The sequence below is a fragment of the Athene cunicularia genome (assembly GCF_003259725.1).
Source record: "Athene cunicularia isolate RWA chromosome 7 unlocalized genomic scaffold, athCun1 chr7_part1, whole genome shotgun sequence".
Lineage (NCBI taxonomy): Eukaryota > Metazoa > Chordata > Aves > Strigiformes > Strigidae > Athene > Athene cunicularia.
In genome coordinates, this window is record NW_020799107.1 from 17618531 (window position 1) to 17638624 (window position 20094).

At 37.9% G+C, this 20094-nt stretch overlaps 2 protein-coding genes across 9 annotated transcripts in view; both read left to right on the plus strand.

The window, feature by feature from the left end:
- SCN1A (sodium voltage-gated channel alpha subunit 1) overlaps window positions 1-5104 on the plus strand; it is a 100899-nt gene extending 95795 nt beyond the window's left edge. For all 8 annotated transcript variants that reach the window (XM_026852637.1, XM_026852642.1, XM_026852644.1 and 5 more), the window contains 3 exons: window positions 812-916; window positions 1241-1511; window positions 1845-5104. In XM_026852637.1, coding sequence (XP_026708438.1) covers window positions 812-916; window positions 1241-1511; window positions 1845-3013 — 1545 coding nt within the window. In that variant the 3' untranslated portion in view covers window positions 3014-5104. The remainder of the gene's footprint in view (window positions 1-811; window positions 917-1240; window positions 1512-1844) is intronic.
- A 1375-nt stretch (window positions 5105-6479) lies between these two features.
- The window catches only part of TTC21B (tetratricopeptide repeat domain 21B), a 43317-nt gene continuing 29702 nt past the window's right edge, over window positions 6480-20094 (plus strand). Inside the window, exons 1-12 of the mRNA XM_026852451.1 lie at window positions 6480-6573; window positions 7248-7883; window positions 7937-8028; window positions 8218-8347; window positions 9444-9554; window positions 11789-11955; window positions 14238-14360; window positions 15797-15954; window positions 16353-16437; window positions 17932-18030; window positions 18609-18801; window positions 19842-19939. Of these exons, the coding sequence (XP_026708252.1) occupies window positions 6480-6573; window positions 7248-7883; window positions 7937-8028; window positions 8218-8347; window positions 9444-9554; window positions 11789-11955; window positions 14238-14360; window positions 15797-15954; window positions 16353-16437; window positions 17932-18030; window positions 18609-18801; window positions 19842-19939 (1986 nt within the window). The remainder of the gene's footprint in view (window positions 6574-7247; window positions 7884-7936; window positions 8029-8217; window positions 8348-9443; window positions 9555-11788; window positions 11956-14237; window positions 14361-15796; window positions 15955-16352; window positions 16438-17931; window positions 18031-18608; window positions 18802-19841; window positions 19940-20094) is intronic.

Here is a 20094-nt window from a genome sequence, read left to right on the forward strand (position 1 = left end):
GGGGGGGGGGGGGGGGGGGGGGGGGGGGGGGGGGGAAGTAATAATCAATTATAATTACAATATTAATAGAATTAGAATACACAAAACAAGTGATGTACAATGCAATTGCTCACCACTCGCTGACCAATGCCCAGCCAGTTCCCAAGCAGCGGTCCCTAGCCAGCTTTCCTCCCGGTTTATATACTGGGCATGATGTCATATGGTATGGAATATTCCTTTGGTTAGTTTGGGTCAGCTGTCCTGGTTGTGTCCCCTCCCAATTTCTTTTCAGCTTTCTTGCTGGCAGGGCATGAGGAGCTGAAAAGTCCTTGTCTTAGTCTAAACACAACAACAACTAAAAACGTCATGTGTTATCAACACTATTCATTCTCACACTAAATCCAAAACACCTAAAGCACTAACACATTCATGTACTGAAAACCCGACTTTGTCTGCTTCCTTTATCTCACTAAAATTGCAGTTCAGAAGTGACAATACTGAGCATCCCAGACTATTCGAGCTTATCATCACAGATGCTGCATCTCTTCCTATAAAAGAAAAGCAGTACTGAAAAGGATTTCTTGGAGCACAAGGAAAATAAGTGTAGAAAAATGCTGCATTACTCTTTTTTGTGAGATGCTGTACTGGTTGACCAGATAACTTCTGGACTAAAAGCTTACTTAGATTGCAGACAGCTGAATTTGACAGCTAAGAGGTTTTTCCCAGTTAATCTTCTCAATTTTCATGAAATAAATCAATTACATTTCTCTTTAAGAGTTTTTTCAACAGCATATAAATGTGATTATAACCAGTTTTGATTTCATGTTTTTACTTTGGAGGTCAAGACATATTTATGACAGAAGAGCAGAAGAAATACTACAATGCAATGAAAAAGCTGGGATCCAAAAAACCACAAAAACCTATACCAAGACCAGGGGTAAAATTATTTATGTACATCAGACTGATAGCTATTTATGAACAGCTCAGGTTTTATTGTTGTGTTGAAAGCAGAAAAATGCCCATGTGAAAATTATCCTTAACTAGTGTATCAGCCAGCAAAAATGGAAAACACAATAAAAATAAATTATTTTCCCCTTGCAACCATTTTAACTTCAATTTGAACACTCTACTTAAGATCACTAGTTATATTTTTACTGAAGTCTCACAGGCCTTACTGCATGTATTTTCTACTCTCTTCTAACAGGAAAAGAAAAACAATTACAGTTTGTATTGGATGTTTCTTTTTTTATTTTCTCCTCAGAACAAATTCCAAGGCATGGTCTTTGATTTTGTGACACAGCAAGTATTTGACATCAGCATCATGATTCTTATTTGTCTTAACATGGTTACCATGATGGTAGAAACTGATGACCAAAGTGAAGAAATGGAAAATATTTTATACTGGATAAACCTGGTGTTCATTGTTCTTTTCACTGGAGAATGTGTTCTGAAATTAATTTCACTTCGCCATTACTATTTCACTATAGGCTGGAACATTTTTGATTTTGTAGTTGTCATTCTCTCTATAGTAGGTAAGTCTTGTTTATTAAATTAAAAAGAGGGTAAAATGAATATAAGGAGAACTTTTACTCAAATAGAGCTATATGGTTGGCTTTTGCCCTTACAAGTTTTACAACTCAGTCAGTGATGCAATTTTTAATTTTATCTAATAATTTAGTTAATCCAACCATCAAAACTGTTATAATAATTCAACATACATTGTACTTCAACATCTTAAGTAAAACTGGTATAACAGAAATATCATTAATGGCTACATATAACCACCAACTTTATTTTTCTAAATTTCTACTATGATATGGAGACTAAGTGGTAAAGTACCTTGGTTTTATTTTTTTCTGTTTTAGGTATGTTTTTAGCCGAGTTGATAGAAAAGTATTTTGTATCCCCCACACTATTCAGAGTCATCCGACTTGCCAGAATCGGTCGAATCCTGCGTCTCATTAAAGGCGCTAAGGGAATCCGCACTCTGCTTTTTGCTTTGATGATGTCTCTCCCTGCTTTGTTCAACATTGGCCTGCTGCTGTTCCTGGTCATGTTTATCTATGCGATATTTGGCATGTCCAACTTTGCCTATGTTAAGAGGGAAGCTGGGATTGATGACATGTTCAACTTTGAAACGTTTGGCAACAGCATGATCTGCCTGTTCCAGATTACCACATCTGCGGGCTGGGATGGCTTGTTAGCCCCAATTCTTAACAGCGGGGAGCCAGACTGTGACCCTAATAAAGCTCATCCGGGGAGCTCTGTGAAAGGCGACTGTGGCAACCCTTCTGTTGGGATTTTCTTCTTTGTCAGCTACATTATCATATCGTTTCTGGTAGTGGTGAACATGTACATTGCTGTGATTTTGGAGAACTTTGGTGTTGCTACTGAAGAAAGTGCTGAACCTTTGAGTGAGGATGACTTTGAGATGTTCTATGAAGTCTGGGAAAAGTTTGATCCCAATGCAACACAATTCATGGAATTTGAGAAATTGTCTGACTTTGCAGCAGCACTTGAGCCTCCTCTTCATCTACCCAAACCAAACAAAGTCCAGCTTATTGCAATGGATCTGCCCATGGTAAGTGGTGACAGAATTCACTGCCTTGACATCTTGTTTGCTTTCACAAAGCGTGTTTTGGGGGAAAGTGGGGAGATGGATGCCCTCAGGATACAGATGGAAGATCGGTTTATGGCATCCAATCCTTCTAAAGCTTCCTATGAACCAATTACAACAACATTAAAAAGAAAACAGGAGGAAGTATCTGCTGTCATTATTCAACGGGCTTACAGACGTCACCTTTTAAAACGAACAGTAAAACAAGCTTCCTTTATCTATAACAAAAACAAAAGTGAAGGAGGGGCTGGTCAGGGCATGAAAGATGAAATCCTGATTGACAAGTTAAATGAAAACTCATTTACAGAGAAAACTGATATAACCGCATCAACAGCAGTTTGCCCACCTTCTTATGATCGTGTAACAAGGCCAGTCAAAGAAAAGCACGAAAAGGAAGATAAAGATGACCAGAAATAAAAGCAAATAGCAAGCAAAATCACTTTTGTGCAAAATAGTTCATAGCCAGTAAGGATCATGTGTTTGTGTCAACAGGACTCCTGCTGGAGGTCTATGCCAAACTGACAATTTTTACAAATATACTGTACATTAAAGGTCAGTGCCTATTAAAAGATAGTGACCCCTTGTCAGTGACTGCGATATGAGGAAACAACCTTGACAGGAGGTTACTGTTCTCACTACCAGCTGACACTGCTGAAGAGGAGAGAAAAAATGGCTATTCAGACTGTAGGGACCAGTTAAAGGGGTGCAAACCAAGTATTTGTGTGTTTAGCATAGAATAATATGGTAACTCTATCCACTGTTTGCATTTCAACTGCCACATACATCATATTTTTACAAAATCTGTGTTGGTGGATTCATCTTATTTTTATTCATATGTTGTTTATTATATGTGACTATTTTTGTAAATGGGGCTTCTGCTGGGGAAGGGTATTCAGTACACCTTTACAGGTGCAAGGGCCAGGTGTTCTATTATATGACTAATATACACACAGAAATGATTTGCATGAAGGCATGCTGCACTTATAGATCATGCATGAAAATAACATTAATCACAAGGAACAACAGGTTTTTTTAGCGCATTGTTTGTGGAAAGGAATAACAGATTTTGAGGTGCTTAATTAATGTTTTCATGTTGTATCACATCCAAACAAGTCTTGGTATGCCTGTAAAGTCCCCTATAACTCACAAGAACAGTAGAGATGGATTATTTTTTGCACAGACCATTGTGTTTCAGAAAGTGCAAACTTCTTTCTAGGTCTGGAGTCACAGATTTTGTCTATGTCAATGTCTTTCTGCATACAAACACTAAATGAATCTGCCTCAGCCCTCCAAATTGATCAAAATGAGCCCTTCATAAAGTTGTTCTGCTTTGTCCTGCAGTATTGTTTAGCCATCTTCAGCTCTCAGTAAGGTGACGTTGTACATGTTAATGAAAAGCCCTCTGCTATGTAAATAGTAATTTTTAACCTGTGGTGCATGTTTGAGCAAACAGATAATGACCTTAGCACATTTATTGCATCAAATATGTACCACAATAAGTGTAATGTGCAAGCATTCAACAGGTAAAATTATGTATTATCTACCATTATAGATAGTTTGGATGCTATCAATGCATGTTTATATTGCCTATGCTGCTGTTCCTTTGACTGTCCAGGATTCTTAAATATGGAAAGCCATACATCAGAGCTAAATGAAATAAACTACTCAACAAGACCTCATTCCTCCATACCATTAAGCAATATTTTGCAGCTATTTAGGAGCTTATTTGTTTTACAATTTTGAATTTTCAGTGAAAAGCATATAGTGTATATCCAAACTGTACAGACATGTTGAAAAAATACTAAACCTGTTGAAAATAATATTAGAATTTTATAAGCAAATATAAATACTGTAAAAATCATTTAATTTTCTTTTTCAGCATTATGTACATAAACCAAGAACTGAATTTTATCTTCAGGTTGATGTCACACCTTTTTTGTTACTTTCTGTCCATAGCACTTTTTCACAGAAGAACTCCAGAGAACAAGATATAACTAATACAATGGATAGCTATAGGTTCTTATTTTTAAAAATATTTGCAAACATGTCAATACTTTCTGCAAAACGAGTTCATAATTTGCTTCTAAAAATCTAAAGTTTTTTTTGCAGTTGGGAAATGGTATAAAGTTCAAATTGAATGTCTAAGCAGTGCCTGCATCATACGTTTCTAGATACAACCTTTCTTTCACAGAATCCTTAATCTTTTCTCACATTTACTCACAGACTTTTTTTTTATTTTGATTCATGCTGCACTAGAAGAGTTCCAAGTGTTATCTTGAGCCCACAACACTTTTTCACACAAAAAAAGTAGCAAAATTGTATAATCCAACACATCAGGACATTTTATGTTTCTTACACAGGAAAATTAAATAGAGATTAATTTTATTAAAATTATTGACTAATACTGTATTAGTGAACTGCATGCAGGAAAATGCTACTATTACCCTAGCTGATGCTAAAGAACATTATCAGTGCGCTGAAATAATAAAGATTACATTTTTTATTGTATGTTCCTTTTGTCTTTATTATCTGACATCAATATAGAAAAGGTATGCTTCTAAAACACAGAATGAGAGGATACTGAAAACACTTGCAGTGAGCTATACTGTTCTTCCACATAAGCAAATCCTTGGGATTTGCTTGTTAGTCACCACCTAGGAATTTCTAATTCAATGCATGTTAAGACACTGAGCATGATGATTCTGCATGTATCAGTAGTACTGCCCTGAGTAACTTCATGAGTTCATGCAGCAGCTCCATGCAGTGGGGTACTCAAACCTCAAATACAACAGCTGTCTTGAGTGTGTCCCTGGAAGCTCAGAGTATTTACAGCAATGAGAACTGATCATTCATGAGTTTACAAAGAGAAAATTAAGACTGAAAACAGTACTAGATACATGACATTCCCCAGCCTGGATCATGAGGACCGGTTTATTCTTGCTAATTACTATTCACAAATAGGCTACAGAACATCTGACATTGAAGTGCATTTCTGAAAAAGGTGAATCGGTGTCAGAGTGAATAACTATTGGTCTTTTCTCGGGATTTTTTAAGAATCTCTCTGGAAGCACCATGATCCTAGAAGCTATCATTTGTGGATACTGATATGGAAAAATACAAATACAACTGGAAAGTGGGCCTGTTGGTTATTCTTTATCAATTGCTTCACTGAATCTCTAAAAATGTTCATTTTATATGCTTACATAATTTTATATTGCATTCCCCTACAACTTAAAGTAAAAATATTCAGAGATGAGCACTGAACTTAGTATAAAACCAGTTCATGACCAGTTGTATTGCATATGCTTGCTCAGTTGCTAATGCAGAAATAAATTTTCCTAGCATATTCCCTGAAATTCATCACAAACCTTTTGAGGGAGAAAAATGTTTCTCCTTCAAATTGTTCTGAAATACATTATGAAAAAAGTCTAAAACGTTGATAGGACAGCAAAAGTATCAAAATGAAAAGATAAGTATTTTCTGATTAATATATAGACAAAATATGTCTTAAAAGTATGTAAGTTATCCACAAACAGGAATAATAGACTGCTTTAAAAAACAAGGTAGTAAATTGAATAATATTTTTTAATATTCTATACACAGCTTTTTAAACTTTGCTTTTCTCTAGAAAATAGTTTTAAGATAAATGAGAACTATGCCACTGTCACTGCAGATCACAAGTCATGGTTATGTAAAAATATGTGTTTCTCATAGGTATTTTAGGTTTTCAATGTTACAGAAGCCAAAGTGTTACTTCTCAACAACTAGAGCATCACTTAAACATAACAGGAAATTTTGAGGATCATCTTGGCCAACAAGAGAAACAAATATGGTTACATATTGCTTATTTAGCATCTTCCTGACACTGGATGAGAAGTGTATAATGGAGTGGTGCATGCGTGATGTATTTGTCAGGAAAGCTTCCTCTGGGTACTCTCCACTCGAAGGATCAGCTTCACCTACTAATTCAGTGCAAGGTGGGTTCGGCCTCCTTGTACTAAATGACATTACTGACAGTTTTCATGTTGGACTGACAACACAACCGTTCTGACGGCCTGTTGTTTAGCACCGCTTGTTTGTTTCTGGTGTTTAGAAATGATGAATGAGGATGCTTTCTCCAGGGGAAAACCTGAATTCTACTAGTCTTTGCAACTCTGTAACTCCCAAGGTAGAACGAAAAGGTGAAAGAAAAAAAAAAAGAGAACTTCCTGCACTTGATTTTATCCCATTATTGCTTCATTTCTGCAGAGAAGCTTCACGTTAACATGCAGTGCTCAGTAATGAGATACGTTATGAAACATACGGAGCGTGGGATACTTAGTCGTATGTCCAGCCGTAAGAGCAAGAAAAACGAATTCCCACATGTCCCATTCCGCACCCCGGCAGTGACAGGCTCACGGCCGGGACCGCCCCTCAGGGACCGGCGCCACCGCCCGCCCGCGCCGACAGGGGACGCTGCCCACCCCCAGCCAGCACGTCCCGGCGAGGCGTGTTCAAGCCCCGCCCCCTCCGCCTCGCACCCAATGGTACGGGACCTCCCGCAGGCGTGGTCCCGCCCCCATCTCCGGAGAGCCCAATAGGCCGCCAGACACGTTCCGGCGTTTCCCAAAGTTTTTCTTCCGGTGTTTCTCCCGCCTCCTTTCCCTTGAAGCCAATGGCAGCGGGCGCTCCTGCCGGACAGCCAATGGCAGCGGGCGCTCCTGCCGGACAGCCAATGGCAGAGTGCGCTCCTGCCGGACAGCCAATGGCAGCGGGCGCTCCTGCCGGACAGCCAATGGCAGCGGGCGCTCCTGCCGGACAGCCAATGGCAGCGGGCGCTCCTGCCGGACAGCCAATGGCAGCGGGCGCTCCTGCCGGACAGCCAATGGCAGCGGGCGCTCCTGCCGGACAGCCAATGGCAGCGGGCGCTCCTGCCGGACAGCCAATGGCAGCGGGCGCTCCTGCCGGACAGCCAATGGCAGCGGGCGCTCCTGCCGGACAGCCAATGGCAGCGGGCGCTCCTGCCGGACAGCCAATGGCAGCGGGCGCTCCTGCCGGACAGCCAATGGCAGCGGGCGCTCCTGCCGGACAGCCAATGGCAGCGGGCGCTCCTGCCGGACAGCCAATGGCAGCGGGCGCTCCTGCCGGACAGCCAATGGCAGCGGGCGCTCCTGCCGGACAGCCAATGGCAGCGGGCGCTCCTGCCGGACAGCCAATGGCAGCGGGCGCTCCTGCCGGACAGCCAATGGCAGCGGGCGCTCCTGCCGGACAGCCAATGGCAGCGGGCGCTCCTGCCGGACAGCCAATGGCAGCGGGCGCTCCTGCCGGACAGCCAATGGCAGCGGGCGCTCCTGCGGACAGCCAATGGCAGAGTGCTCCAGGCTCGCCTCGCTCTTCCGGAGGCCGCCTCTCCGCCGCCCCGGGTAGCAACGATGGACGCTGAGGTGCAGCAGGTAGGTGCTGCTGCCGGGTGCCGTACGGCCCCGGGTTTCTCCGCGGCTGCGGGCCCCAGGAGGGGTCGGTGGAGCCTGGGACAGGAGGGCGAGCGGCCAGAGGGGCCCGGTCTGGGACGCTCGGCGCGGTTTCCTGCCTTCCCGACGTGAAGCGTTTGCACGAATGACCCGAGGCCGCCTCTCCCGCAGGCTCTGCTCAGTTATTACTGCCAAGAAGGTTACTTCCACCACGTCCGGGTTGCGGCGGATGAGGCGCTGGGGCGGCTGGGCAGCGATCCGGTGTTCCTTTTCTACCGTGCCTACGGCGCCTTGAGGACAGGTAAGGGGGGCTGGGGAGCTGGTTGTTGTGGCCTGTCCCTCCACGGCCCTCCCAAAGCGCTGGTCTTCCTTGTGTTACAAAATTCAGTCTTTAGTATGCTACACAGAAAAAAAAGCGCTGTTACAGAATCTGACTATTTTATCTTGCTGAGATTACCAGTGTTTCTCGTGACCTATCACCACCTCCCTACCCCGCCCATTCATCACCACGCCCACACACCGTTTGAATGAAACTGATCTAGACCACATAGTGCTAAAGTGAGAAATAAGGAGTATCTATTTATTTTAAATGGGTATGTGAACATGGGTCAGGTAAACAGGTTCTTTGGAGGGAATCTGAGTCCTGCACAAATGCCCATTGCATTGTATCACAAAGATAAATGTGATTGTTCTAGCTAATATCTTTTCCCTTCAGTGCAGTGGTATCTAACTTTGTATCCATCTGCCTCAGAGGAGCTGACAGCTAATACCTATTGGGAGGATCTTTGTGCACATTAAACTGTTTTGAGAAGTTTGTTTATCAAAATCCGTATTTCAAGGATGTTACAGAATACTAACAAGTAACCCAAAGTGGTGGAGGGCTGTGACATGGGGGCTAGTAAGGATACAGAAGATTTGGAGGTTGTGTATCAGTTCCCAAACTCCCTGACTTGTTTTGTTTTACAATCATACATTACTATTTAAAATCATACATTCCTATTTTTCAACATATTTTCTTTTCTATTAATGTTCAAAAGATTCATACAAAAGAGGCAAAAATCCTGCCTATGTAAAAAAACTGGACCAAAAAGAGCTGCTTAATGCCCTGTATAAAAGCAGTAAAGAAGATTTTCATCTTTATGACAGTTGACAGAACTAGACCATAACTCCTTTCAAGTTTTCTGCATTGAGATGCTCTTTTCTTTGTGTCTGTTTGAAAAAATTGAAATTCACAAATAAGTGAAAATGGATGTGTGACTAATGAAAGAAGATATAAAAAAGTGTTACCAAAAACACAGAAGGAGAATTAGAGGGGAAAAACTTAAGTCAGATTGATGTTTGATGCTGATATCTGTCTTGAAAAATGTTACGTCATATTCTCCAATTGTTTTCACTAGGTGACATCCAAGAGGGTATTCAACAGTTGGAGTCTATTAAAAACAAACAGGAGGTGTCACTTTGTACAATGATGGCTCTGATTTATGCCCATAAAAAGAGCCCTCATCCAGGTATGCTCATTAAGACAATGTTGTTTCATGTTTTAAACAGCTGTGTGTGGAGATCGGAGAGCTGTAGATTAATGCTGCCTGATTTAAAAAGGTATACTCCAGATTTGCATTTGACATAGTATCTTGTACTGAATTGAGTGACAGTTGTTATAATTGTAAACAAAAATACCAAAACACCAGAGTGAAGAGTAAGACTGAATATTAAAATAAAAAAAAAATATCTGACTTACCTACTGCAATGAAAAGTCTTCTATGGAAAATAAATAATTGAATCAAGCTTCTTGTGATTGTTGTTTACTCTTGTCTGATGTTGGTACTTTTGAGCAGAACTGCTATTTAAGTAGTCAGTAATGCAACGCCGCTTCTGTCTTTTGAGTTATCCTGATGTGGCTTTAGCCCAGAGAGCAGCTGAGCATCACACAGCTGCTTGCCCACTCCTTCCCCCTCAGGAATGGGAAGAAGAAAGTAAAAGGCTCAGGAATCCAGATAACAACAGAGAGGGAAAATTAATCCATTATGGTCAGGGGCAAAAGATAGACTTGTTAAGGGAAGAAAAAAGAACAGCAATTTAATTTCAGCACTACCACCACTCCACAAACTGAGTAGGACAGTGAGAAGTGTAACCATGTCTTAAAAACACTTCCCCCCACCCATCCCTTCTCCCTGGGGTCATCTGTGTTCCTGATTTCTCTACCTCCTCCTTCCTCAGCAGTGCAGGAGGGCAGGAGATGGGAGTTGCAGTTCATCAGTTAGTTCATCACATTTTGATCAATCCTTCCTCCTCAGGGGGAGGACTCCTCACACTCTTCCTCTACTCCAGTTGGGGTCCCTTTCATGGGAGACCTCCATGAACTTACTCCAACATGAGTCTTTCCCACAGGCTGCAGCTCTTTCCAGGCTGCTCCAGCATGGGTCCCTCTCTCATGTTGCAGTCTTCTCAGTGACACAACAGTATGGGCTTCCCTCAGAGTCCTGGCCTTCTTTGGGTGCAGCTTCCTGCTCCAGTGTGGGGTCCTCCACAGGCTGCAGGTGGGCATCTGCTCCACCAGTGACCTACATGGGCTGCAGGGGCACAGCCTGCCCTCACCATAGGCTGTGGGGGGGGTCTCTTCTCTGCTGAACCTCCCCTTCTCCTTTCTTCCACTGACCTTGGTGGTTGCATAGGTGTCTCCCTCACAACTCCCCTTCCTCCTCCCAGGTTCCCCTTAAATATGTTATCACAGAGATGGCCACCATCACTAATTGGCTCTGCCTTGGCCAGAGGCAGGTCTGACTTACAGCTGAGGGAGCTTTGAGAGGCTTCTCACAGGGGCTTCTGCTGTAGCCCCCTCCCCTTCTACCAAAATCCTCGCACTGAACACATACAAACCCAACAAACAAATGGAGACCTTACATATGGAGAAAAGAATTTTCTGAATTTTGTTATTCCTTACCTCAATGTAAAAGTGGGTTGCTTTCCTAAGCATTTTATTCCCAAAACAGTTCATTTATGAGGTAAACTTGAGTTGTCATTAAATTATTGCCTTCGTATATTCCTGACTGTGCAGGTTTATAACTGTTAGTGATAATTTTGTTAAGCAGTATGATGTGAAACAGCTCTTAAGGACATCACTTACTTGAGTCCCTAAGGACTAATACTGTAAGGCAGCAAAATTAGCATTTCAAGACTTTCTGAGAAAGTCATCGAAGTAAGGGTCAGACATTTGATTTTTAATGGCTCCTAAAAAAAGACCAGAAATGAATGTGGGCAAAAGAGAATATTTGGCAGTAAGTCCCACACACCAAATTAGATTTCTGTGTGCGATTAACCTGATGAGAGCAACTGGCCATAACAATGAGAATGTAACACAAAAGCTAATTTTCTTAAACACATCACGTATTTTCCAGGGATTCCGGAACTAAATCATCTTGTGTTTGGCATTTTAGGGCTGTTCTACAGTTAACTGTAAATTTATAAATACAAATTTATTGTCATTTCATTTATCTGGCAGAAGTCTCTGCTACAAATCTCAGGTTTAACAAATAGTGGGGTTCTTGCACAAATGACAATGTTGATGGTTCTTCTTTTATGTCTGTAACTGATTAATAATTTTAATTGGGAGGGATTGCCTGTGTGTTTATCAATATATAATACAGAAAACCATGTTTGCTTTGGAAGCCCTTGGTTTATGTGTTGAGTCTTTTGTAATATTTTGAGATGCTATCAACAAAAGCTCTGAACAAAACCTTTTCAGATCGAGATGCCATTCTAGATTTGGATGCAAAAATGAAGGAGCAACGTAAAACAGCAGGACAGCAAGCTCTGTACTTTGCTGGCTTATTTTTGTGGCATCTTGGTCGTGAGGACAAAGCCCGTGAATATGTTGATAGAATGATCAAAGTTTCTGGTGGTGGTAAAGAGGTAACTTTTTTTTTTGTATTCAAAATAGTAATGGGATCATGTATACTGTGAAGCTAGGCTTATTGTATCAATGCTATTTGGAGGTTCCCTCTAGCTGATTTGTATTCTGATACTTTCTTAATGTCACAGATTATTTGACAGGGTTTAGTAGAATTCCCATAATGATTTTTTTGTCTAAGTATTCATTTTCACTTAATGGATGAGAGTTCTGTATTGACCAATGGAAATAATACGCAGTTATACCGATTTTGCTACTTGATACTGAGCATCATAATTCTTAGCAAAAAGCTAAGCGTGATAGTCTCACTAGAGGGAGACATCTGTTTTAAATCTGAAGACTCAATACCCTTTACTGAATGTAATTGACTTTAAATTCTTTGTAAAATGCTGTATGTAGCAATGTCTTCTGCATTTATATACAGACATCAAAATTCACTAGAATGTTTAATCTTTAAAGAGTTTGTAAAAACTTACCATGTTGGCTTTTTTTCCAAAGGAGGTATCAGCTTCGATTCAAGGAGAGACAAAACAAACATTTTTTTTGTAGTCTGATGTCTTCAAGGCAGAGCTGTTAAAATTGAATACATAATTGTTTTCTTATGACACTAGTATTAAACACAAATGATGTTTCTGAATTGGTCCTCTGTGTGCTTCAGTATATTGCTCAATTTGTAATCTACAGTTTTATAGTTTATGTGGTATTATGTGAGTTAGAAATCAGCAACTATTCTAAACATTAATTTCTGAAATTACATTATGAATTTAAATAATGCCTTAGATTATGAGCTATCACTGCTTATTCATTAGAATTGGTAGCAATTTTAAATTACTGGCTAGTTTTTACTAGTGAAGAAATAATTAAGGACATCACAAAGCTTTAACACATTAATTTCTAAAAATAGTATGGATATGCCATTTTGGTAAAACAGCAGTATTTATTACTTTGTTTGTTAAAACCATAGTAGCTGGGGTTTGTTTCCTTGGTTTTGGTTTTAAGATACATTATTTGGGAGTGTTGCTTAGTAGAAAATATTTCCAGCTGAAGTATTTAATGGATTTCAAATAAGTAATTTTTTTTTTTTTTTTTTTACAGAGGGACAGGCACGTACATAAAAATGTACATTAGCATTTAGTTATATAGAAAACAAATAGTTTGTCTTTTTTCTAAATTAACTTTTGCTTAGCCCCTTTCCTAGTTTGACAGTACAAAGTTATGTGTACTTCAGATTTTTTGAGAGGTGGTTAAGGGTGCTTGAACTTAGTGAAGTATGATTTTCTTAATACATACAGTTCATTTTGATAAGATACTTTATGTACTCCTGATATAGAAGTAAAATACCTCCTTTTTTTTTACATGCTTGTATATGAATTTCAGCCAGTTTCTGTTGTATAACAAAATCATGACCTTGATTGCTAGCAATTACAAAATATGGCTCTTCTACTAAGCTTTGAATTTTAAATACATGACTCACTACTTTAATTTTATGTTACAAAAGAGCTAGTGATACTTTATAGTTTAAATTTTTGTCTTGATGACAAGTATAATTTGGTTAAATAATCCATCACTTCAGAATAGATTTTATTTACTTAAACTATAATTAAATGTCTGGAACACATACGAGAAATAAAATTCATTAATTACAAGTAATCATGCCTTTAATGGAAGGACACTTTCAACTTTTAAAATGTCTGGTACACATGCGAGAAATAAAATCTATTCATTACAAGTAATCATTCCTTTAATGGAAGGACACTTTCAACTTTTAAAAGTTCATTTTACTACTTTTTTTTTTTATAATAATGTTGGGGATTTGGGAAATGTCAGGTCTTGCACACAGGTTTTTCTTTTTAATCAGACACTAGAAGAAAAAGCAAGTTTCTCTCTGTTTTCAGCACACCGTATGTTTCTCAGTGTTTCATACAAACAAGATCATAAGAAAACATTCTGCAGAAATGTTTGCAGAAAATATTTCTAAGTCTTATGTGATCGCTTCTGCGAGGTTTTGTTCTGTCTGTTGAGCATGTTAGATTAGTTCAGTGCCATTGCAGTTTGTGTTTTTTTAATCCTGTAAGTAAAGATACTATTTGATTAATGCTGGAATGAATTACTAATATTTTAGGTTATGCTATAGACTGGTTAGAATTTCAAATACATATTTTAAATAATTAACAATACATACTTTAAGTCCTATTTTATTTTTAGGTTATTTCTACTTATTACTGTATCTAGTATACTTTTTTTACTACTTAGTAAAGAATTACAATTTATATTTTGTTTATAGGGATTGATTTTGAAAGCATGGCTTGATGTCACCTGTGGGAAAGAAACTCACATTAAAAAAGCTGTGAAATACTTGGATGAAGCACTGCAGGAAGGCAATGATGTTTTTGCTCTGCTTGGTAAAGTAAGTTTACTTCATGATTTTAATGCTTCCTAAATGTCATATCAATCTTGTAGAGTGATCAGGGGTACTGAGAAGTGTTTTCTGTAAGTCAGCTTGTTCAGAGAGTAGAAATATAGCTCCATCACAATCTTTTTGTTCAGAGGAACATGATGCACTTAAAGTGTGTTAAAATGATGCACTTTTTTCTTTTTTTTTTTCTTTGAAGAAAATTATCCACCAGATGATACTTAGTGTAAAAAAAGAAAAGTATAGGTTAAATGCAGTCAGCCTAAATGTATATTGAGGTTATAATTTTACTATGTACACAAGAAAAAAACATTTTTATTCACATATTTATATGTAAGAAATGAGGTTTCACATTGCCTGAAAATGTAAAAGTATGTGTGATCTTTTCCTTTTTGCACAGGACATCTATTCACATTACAGAATTGCTGTGTGCCATAGCAAAAAAAGTAATAGTTAAATACTGTAGTGTGATCATCTATGAATGTTGCTAATACTCATTTTAAATCATCATTAGTTTGTTTCAAGTGTTCATTTTGATTATATTTCATTAAGGGAGAGGCATGAATTGTTTTCTCTACACATTTTTCTGTTTCAGAGTCTACCACTTGTTTGTACCACAGACATTGTTATCATTATAATGTTGTTTCATATTCTGAAGTGAAATGTAGGAAAAAATTGTTCAGTGAAGATATGAAGACCAAAGTTCAGGAGGGTGTGCACAATCGTATTTGGTTAGGCATGTGTGCTTGGCTGTATGTGGACTCTTGAGTTCAATTACCAGTATATCTCAAAATTAGTTACTGCAATTAGATTTTAGACAGACAGCTATCTTGCTACAGTTTAAGAAATTATCTCTCAGAACCTACTGTATTTGCACCATTTGTATCTCAAAAATATGAAATAAAATGGCATGCACACAGTCACTTGGAATATGGTAAGTAAATTTTGAGCATCAAAGGAAAATAGATGGCAACAACATCAGTGATAACTGGCAGCAGTAACAGTGACCTACTGAGGTGTAGGTTTTTAGATGGTACATACCTCAGGGCTTGAAAAAATGTTTAATCTGTGGGTTGTGTTCAGTATCCTAAAATTGTGAGATGCTTTATACAAAGTTATTTGAAACCTAGTAAGACAATTTAACTCTTCAGCTACATCTCTTTTTCTTGCTTGGAACTAGTAACTTATAAATGCTGCGAATACCTTTGTTATAGTGTTTACCCCACACCAGGCTTTATAGATTATCATCATCTTTTGCTATTTGATTGTTGCAGTTCTCTAGTTGTGGGTGATTCTGAAGTAAAACTATTACTTAAATGAAGATTTTCCTCACTAACTCTTTTTCCTAGTTTCTGGATGAAAGAACTTCTGAATTTTCTCACCTGTATGAGTGTACAGGCTTTTGATGTGTCTTGTCTTCCTTCCATTAGGCACAGTATTTTGAGGTCCGACAGAATTATTCAGGAGCTTTGGAAACTGTGAACCAGATAATTGCAAACTTTCCAAACTTCATTCCTGCTTTCATAAAGAAAATGAAGCTACAACTAGCCTTGCAGGACTGGGAGCAGGCAGTTGAAACGGCACATAGGTTGAGTATGAAGTAGCACACCCCTAATTGTGTTCTTGCTTTATTTACACTGTAAGAACACTTTGAAACAAAAGTAGATAGGTTTCCATTTATTTTTAATGAATTTTGAATTCGTTTAATCAGTTGTTTTAAAAAAATAAATTTATACTAAATTAAGTTTCATTAGAACCCAGCCTTGCAATTCTTTGAGGATACTATATCAATATATGAATCCATTTGGATAGGAGAGGACTGTTTTTGAGATAGGCATGAAGTAACAAAGCCGTTCTTTCAGTTGAGAGCTATGACTTAAAGTGACTGTTCAGTACAAGTTATTTTATTCCCCTTTTATGATATAACAGGTGATTGAGCAAAGGTTTGTTTTGGTTTCTTTACATTCATGTTTTGTTTGGCTTTAGACTATTGCAGAAAGATGCCCTCAATTTAGAAGCCATAAGAATGGAGGCCCTGCATTATCTGTGTAGGGAAGGAAATATATCTGAGGTGAGTCTTTTTATTAGCAGACTGTGCATAATACAGCCTTTGTAGGGACTAGATGGTACATGCGCTATCTTCTTTATGTCTTCTCATACTTGGTCTGGTCCTGTGCTATACTACTTACCTTCAGGAAGAGGTGTATTCACCTATTCTGACTCAAATGGCTGTTCCAGATTATTGTTGGGGTGTTTTCTGCATGCCAAGGGAAACATAATTTTTGACCTCCATCTTTCCAGAGGACAGGAATCAAGACAAACAGAGGTCTCTGCTGGACAGTTATTTGAATTATGCTGATTTGAATTATCAAAGCAATCTTTTATTATTTAAATACACCTCTGGTAAATGAAAAAGTTATTGTAAGATTTCCATTAATTTTAAGTATTTTATTAATTGAAATAAGGGAAATAATGAGGTCATAGTCACTTAACAACAGTCTGCAATGTTAGGTTGTATAATATGTGCTTTGTTCACCCTTTTTTGACAATTACTGGGGTTTTTTTAGCTTTAAGAATTCTCTTTAAACTTTCCTTCTACTCCCAAGATCCTTTTCTGCACAGAGATATATGCATGCATTTTGTACATATGATGCTTGTGCCGTTTTTCAGGAAATTTAAAAATACATTATCTGAATTGTTACAAAAAATCATTAAATATTAAAAAAAAATAATTCATTATGCAAAAATGCTGCTATAATTTAATTACAGATTTAGCCAAAAATGTAAACTATTTTGTGTTTTGTAGGTTTTTTAAGGTTCTAGAGAAAAAGGTTAACACATTTTTAGTTATTGTGAAGAACTCTTTAGTCATTCATGTATTTATAATTAAATTTAAGTCTTACTCATACACAACCATAGGAAATATGGAGAAACAGTAACAGCTGCAATCCCTAATTCAGTAAAGCTGTACAAGAATGAAACTTGCTGGACATGGTAGGGTGTAAACAAAAGATTCTGGGGTAAAATGTCACATGTGACTAAGAGTCATGCCTAGGAAAAAAATAACCTGATGAGATTTAAATATGATTCAGGTGTGTACTTCTAAAATCATATTAAAAACCACCTATGTACCTTATTATTGTAACCCCAGAAATTACTTTAAAGTACCTTAGGTGGTTTGAGAAAGTGTGATGTTAAAAGCCTGAACATCTGGAAGTGCTTTCATTTTGAGCATGTGTGTCTGTATCACACTAAGCCTGAATAAAATTCACAGATCAGTTTCCTCAGATAATCTTGCTTTATGGGACTCTTCCTGTATGTCAGATTCAGCTCGTTTTAACTCTTTTTAGAGCATGTATAGAGGACACAGGATCTACTTGATTGTCGTTTTACTATTACAGAATATTTTTCTAGGAATTCCAAAATAAATCTTAACTCCTAGCCCTGAAAAGTTCTGAGTTTAAATTTCAAGATATTATTACATAGTAAAACAGGTGACTAGTTTTTAGTGAAAACCGTTCAATTGTCCTAATCTGTTAATTCTTTCTATGACTTATTCTCTAAGGCTTCAGTGAGACTGGGAGACCTAATAAAAGCGCTGGACAGGTTAGAACCACGGAATTCACAGCTCTTCTGCAAAATGGCTTTAGCTTTCAGTAGAACAGTAAGTATGCTTTTTTCTTAAGCAGCATAAACTATATATCCTAGGGTTTTTTCTTTTCTGGTAGACAGATGTTAAACAACTACTAAAAAGTAGAAGATTGTAGACAATTGAAATATATTACATTGTGTAGCCTTTTTTAACTATGTTTTTGAAGTTTTACACTCAGTATGAATTACAATACTTAAGCCATCTCATTTAAAAAATGTTTTTAACGCTTGCTTTTAAATGAGAAACAGGTTTCCAATGGAAATTACACTCAAATGTCCACCAACTATATTCTTAATGTAAGAATGTGACAAGAATGAAACAGAAGGTTTCTTTAATCTTTGTATTTATCAGAACCATTTTAAGGAAGCATTCAAAGCAGCTATCAACTATTCCTTACTGTATGATATTGTATATTTATGTTTGATTCCAGCACACTTTAATGTCTCAATTTTTGTATAATTACTACAGATTACATTAGTCTTATATGAGATGTTGTTGTCTCAACCACTACAGCAATATTTGGTGTGTTGTTCTGTGTGAATCCGAAAAATAAAATAAACTTAAGGTTTAAAGATTATTCTTACCATTAGTGTGGACGGAACCAGCTCATCCTTCAACATACACAAACCTTAGTTGAAAGAGCATCTGATTTGGCATCTGACAATGCAGAATTTGCTACTGAACTTGGCTACCAAATGATTTTGCAAGGGAAAGTGAAAGAAGCTTTAAAGTGGTACAAGGCTGCTATGACACTTGATGAAACAAGTGTTTCTGCACTAACTGGTAAGGTCTTACAGTTTCTTCTGGTTTTTCTGGTCTTAAGACACAGACAGTGCTTTTTCGATCAAGTTTTCCTTACTACTGCTACTAGGAAATTGTAGAACTATTAGAACAGGAGCATTAGACAGTACTGCCTGATTGATGTTATGCTGTCTTCCTTGTAGCAACAGTTTCTCCTCAGTGGATATGAATTTTGGTATTCTTTGTGAAAAATGAAACTTTCCTCTTTTAAATTAGAATTCCCAAAGTAATGATAAGGACAGAGATGTGGCTGTATTTTTTATTTAAAAAAAAAAGATTATTTTATTTCTATAGTGCCTAAGAACTATAGAGAACTCAGGCACTGCAAAAATAAAAAATTCAAGAGCAGTTGCTAGAACAAGCAGTCTGTGGCTACATATGTGTTTAAATTAGATTGAAAAACATAATGAAGTCAAAACATCTGATACTTTTGATGTACGTGTTATGTTCTTTGAAAAAAAAAAATAATTTTGATAGAGTCCAATTGCTGTCAAGAAAATGGAGAGTAAGTGTGGCATGCTTGCTTCACAGATTTTCCCCTGAATTTTTCTCCTTGACTAGGCTATTGCCTTCTAACCTGAAACTTCAGCCAGTATGAAAAATTTAGAGGGTAGGGGTGGTTTGTGCGTGTGGTTGGGATGTATGTTTTGTTTTTTTTTTTTAATGTCATTTTGCTTCTTGTACTTGTTCTGAATTTAGAAGCTAAACTTCATGGTGCTTCTACTTAGTCTAGAACCAGTTGAAGATCTACTGTTTTAAACTTTGTAACATAAGAGATGACATCTTCCCATGAAACTACTCATGGCATTGCATATATTAATGTATCAACTATGTATCATCTATCTTATGTGTTTCTAAGTACATAAAATCTGCATTACCAGAAGTCTTGATCTATTCTTTCTTCTCATATCACCACTTTGTGAAGAGGTTGAGGAGACAAAGAGTTATTATAATTCTGGAAAATAAAGCATGTGCCTTACTAGGAAGACGAATCTGCAATAAAATGTTTAAATATGTTACAGGAATTATCCGTTGTCAGCTAATACAAGGGCAGTTAGAAGATGCAGAGCAGCAGTTGGACTTTCTTAATGAAATTCAACAGTCCATTGGGAAATCTGGGGTAGGAGACATCTTCCTTCATTAAAATACTTTGATTACAATCTGAATTGTGGTCTACTAGCTACTTCATGTTCTATATTTCAGTCACTTCAACGGAGCATTCTTCATGGAGTACCATTAAATCTAAATTTCAGTTTTTCTTCCTATCAGTCTAAG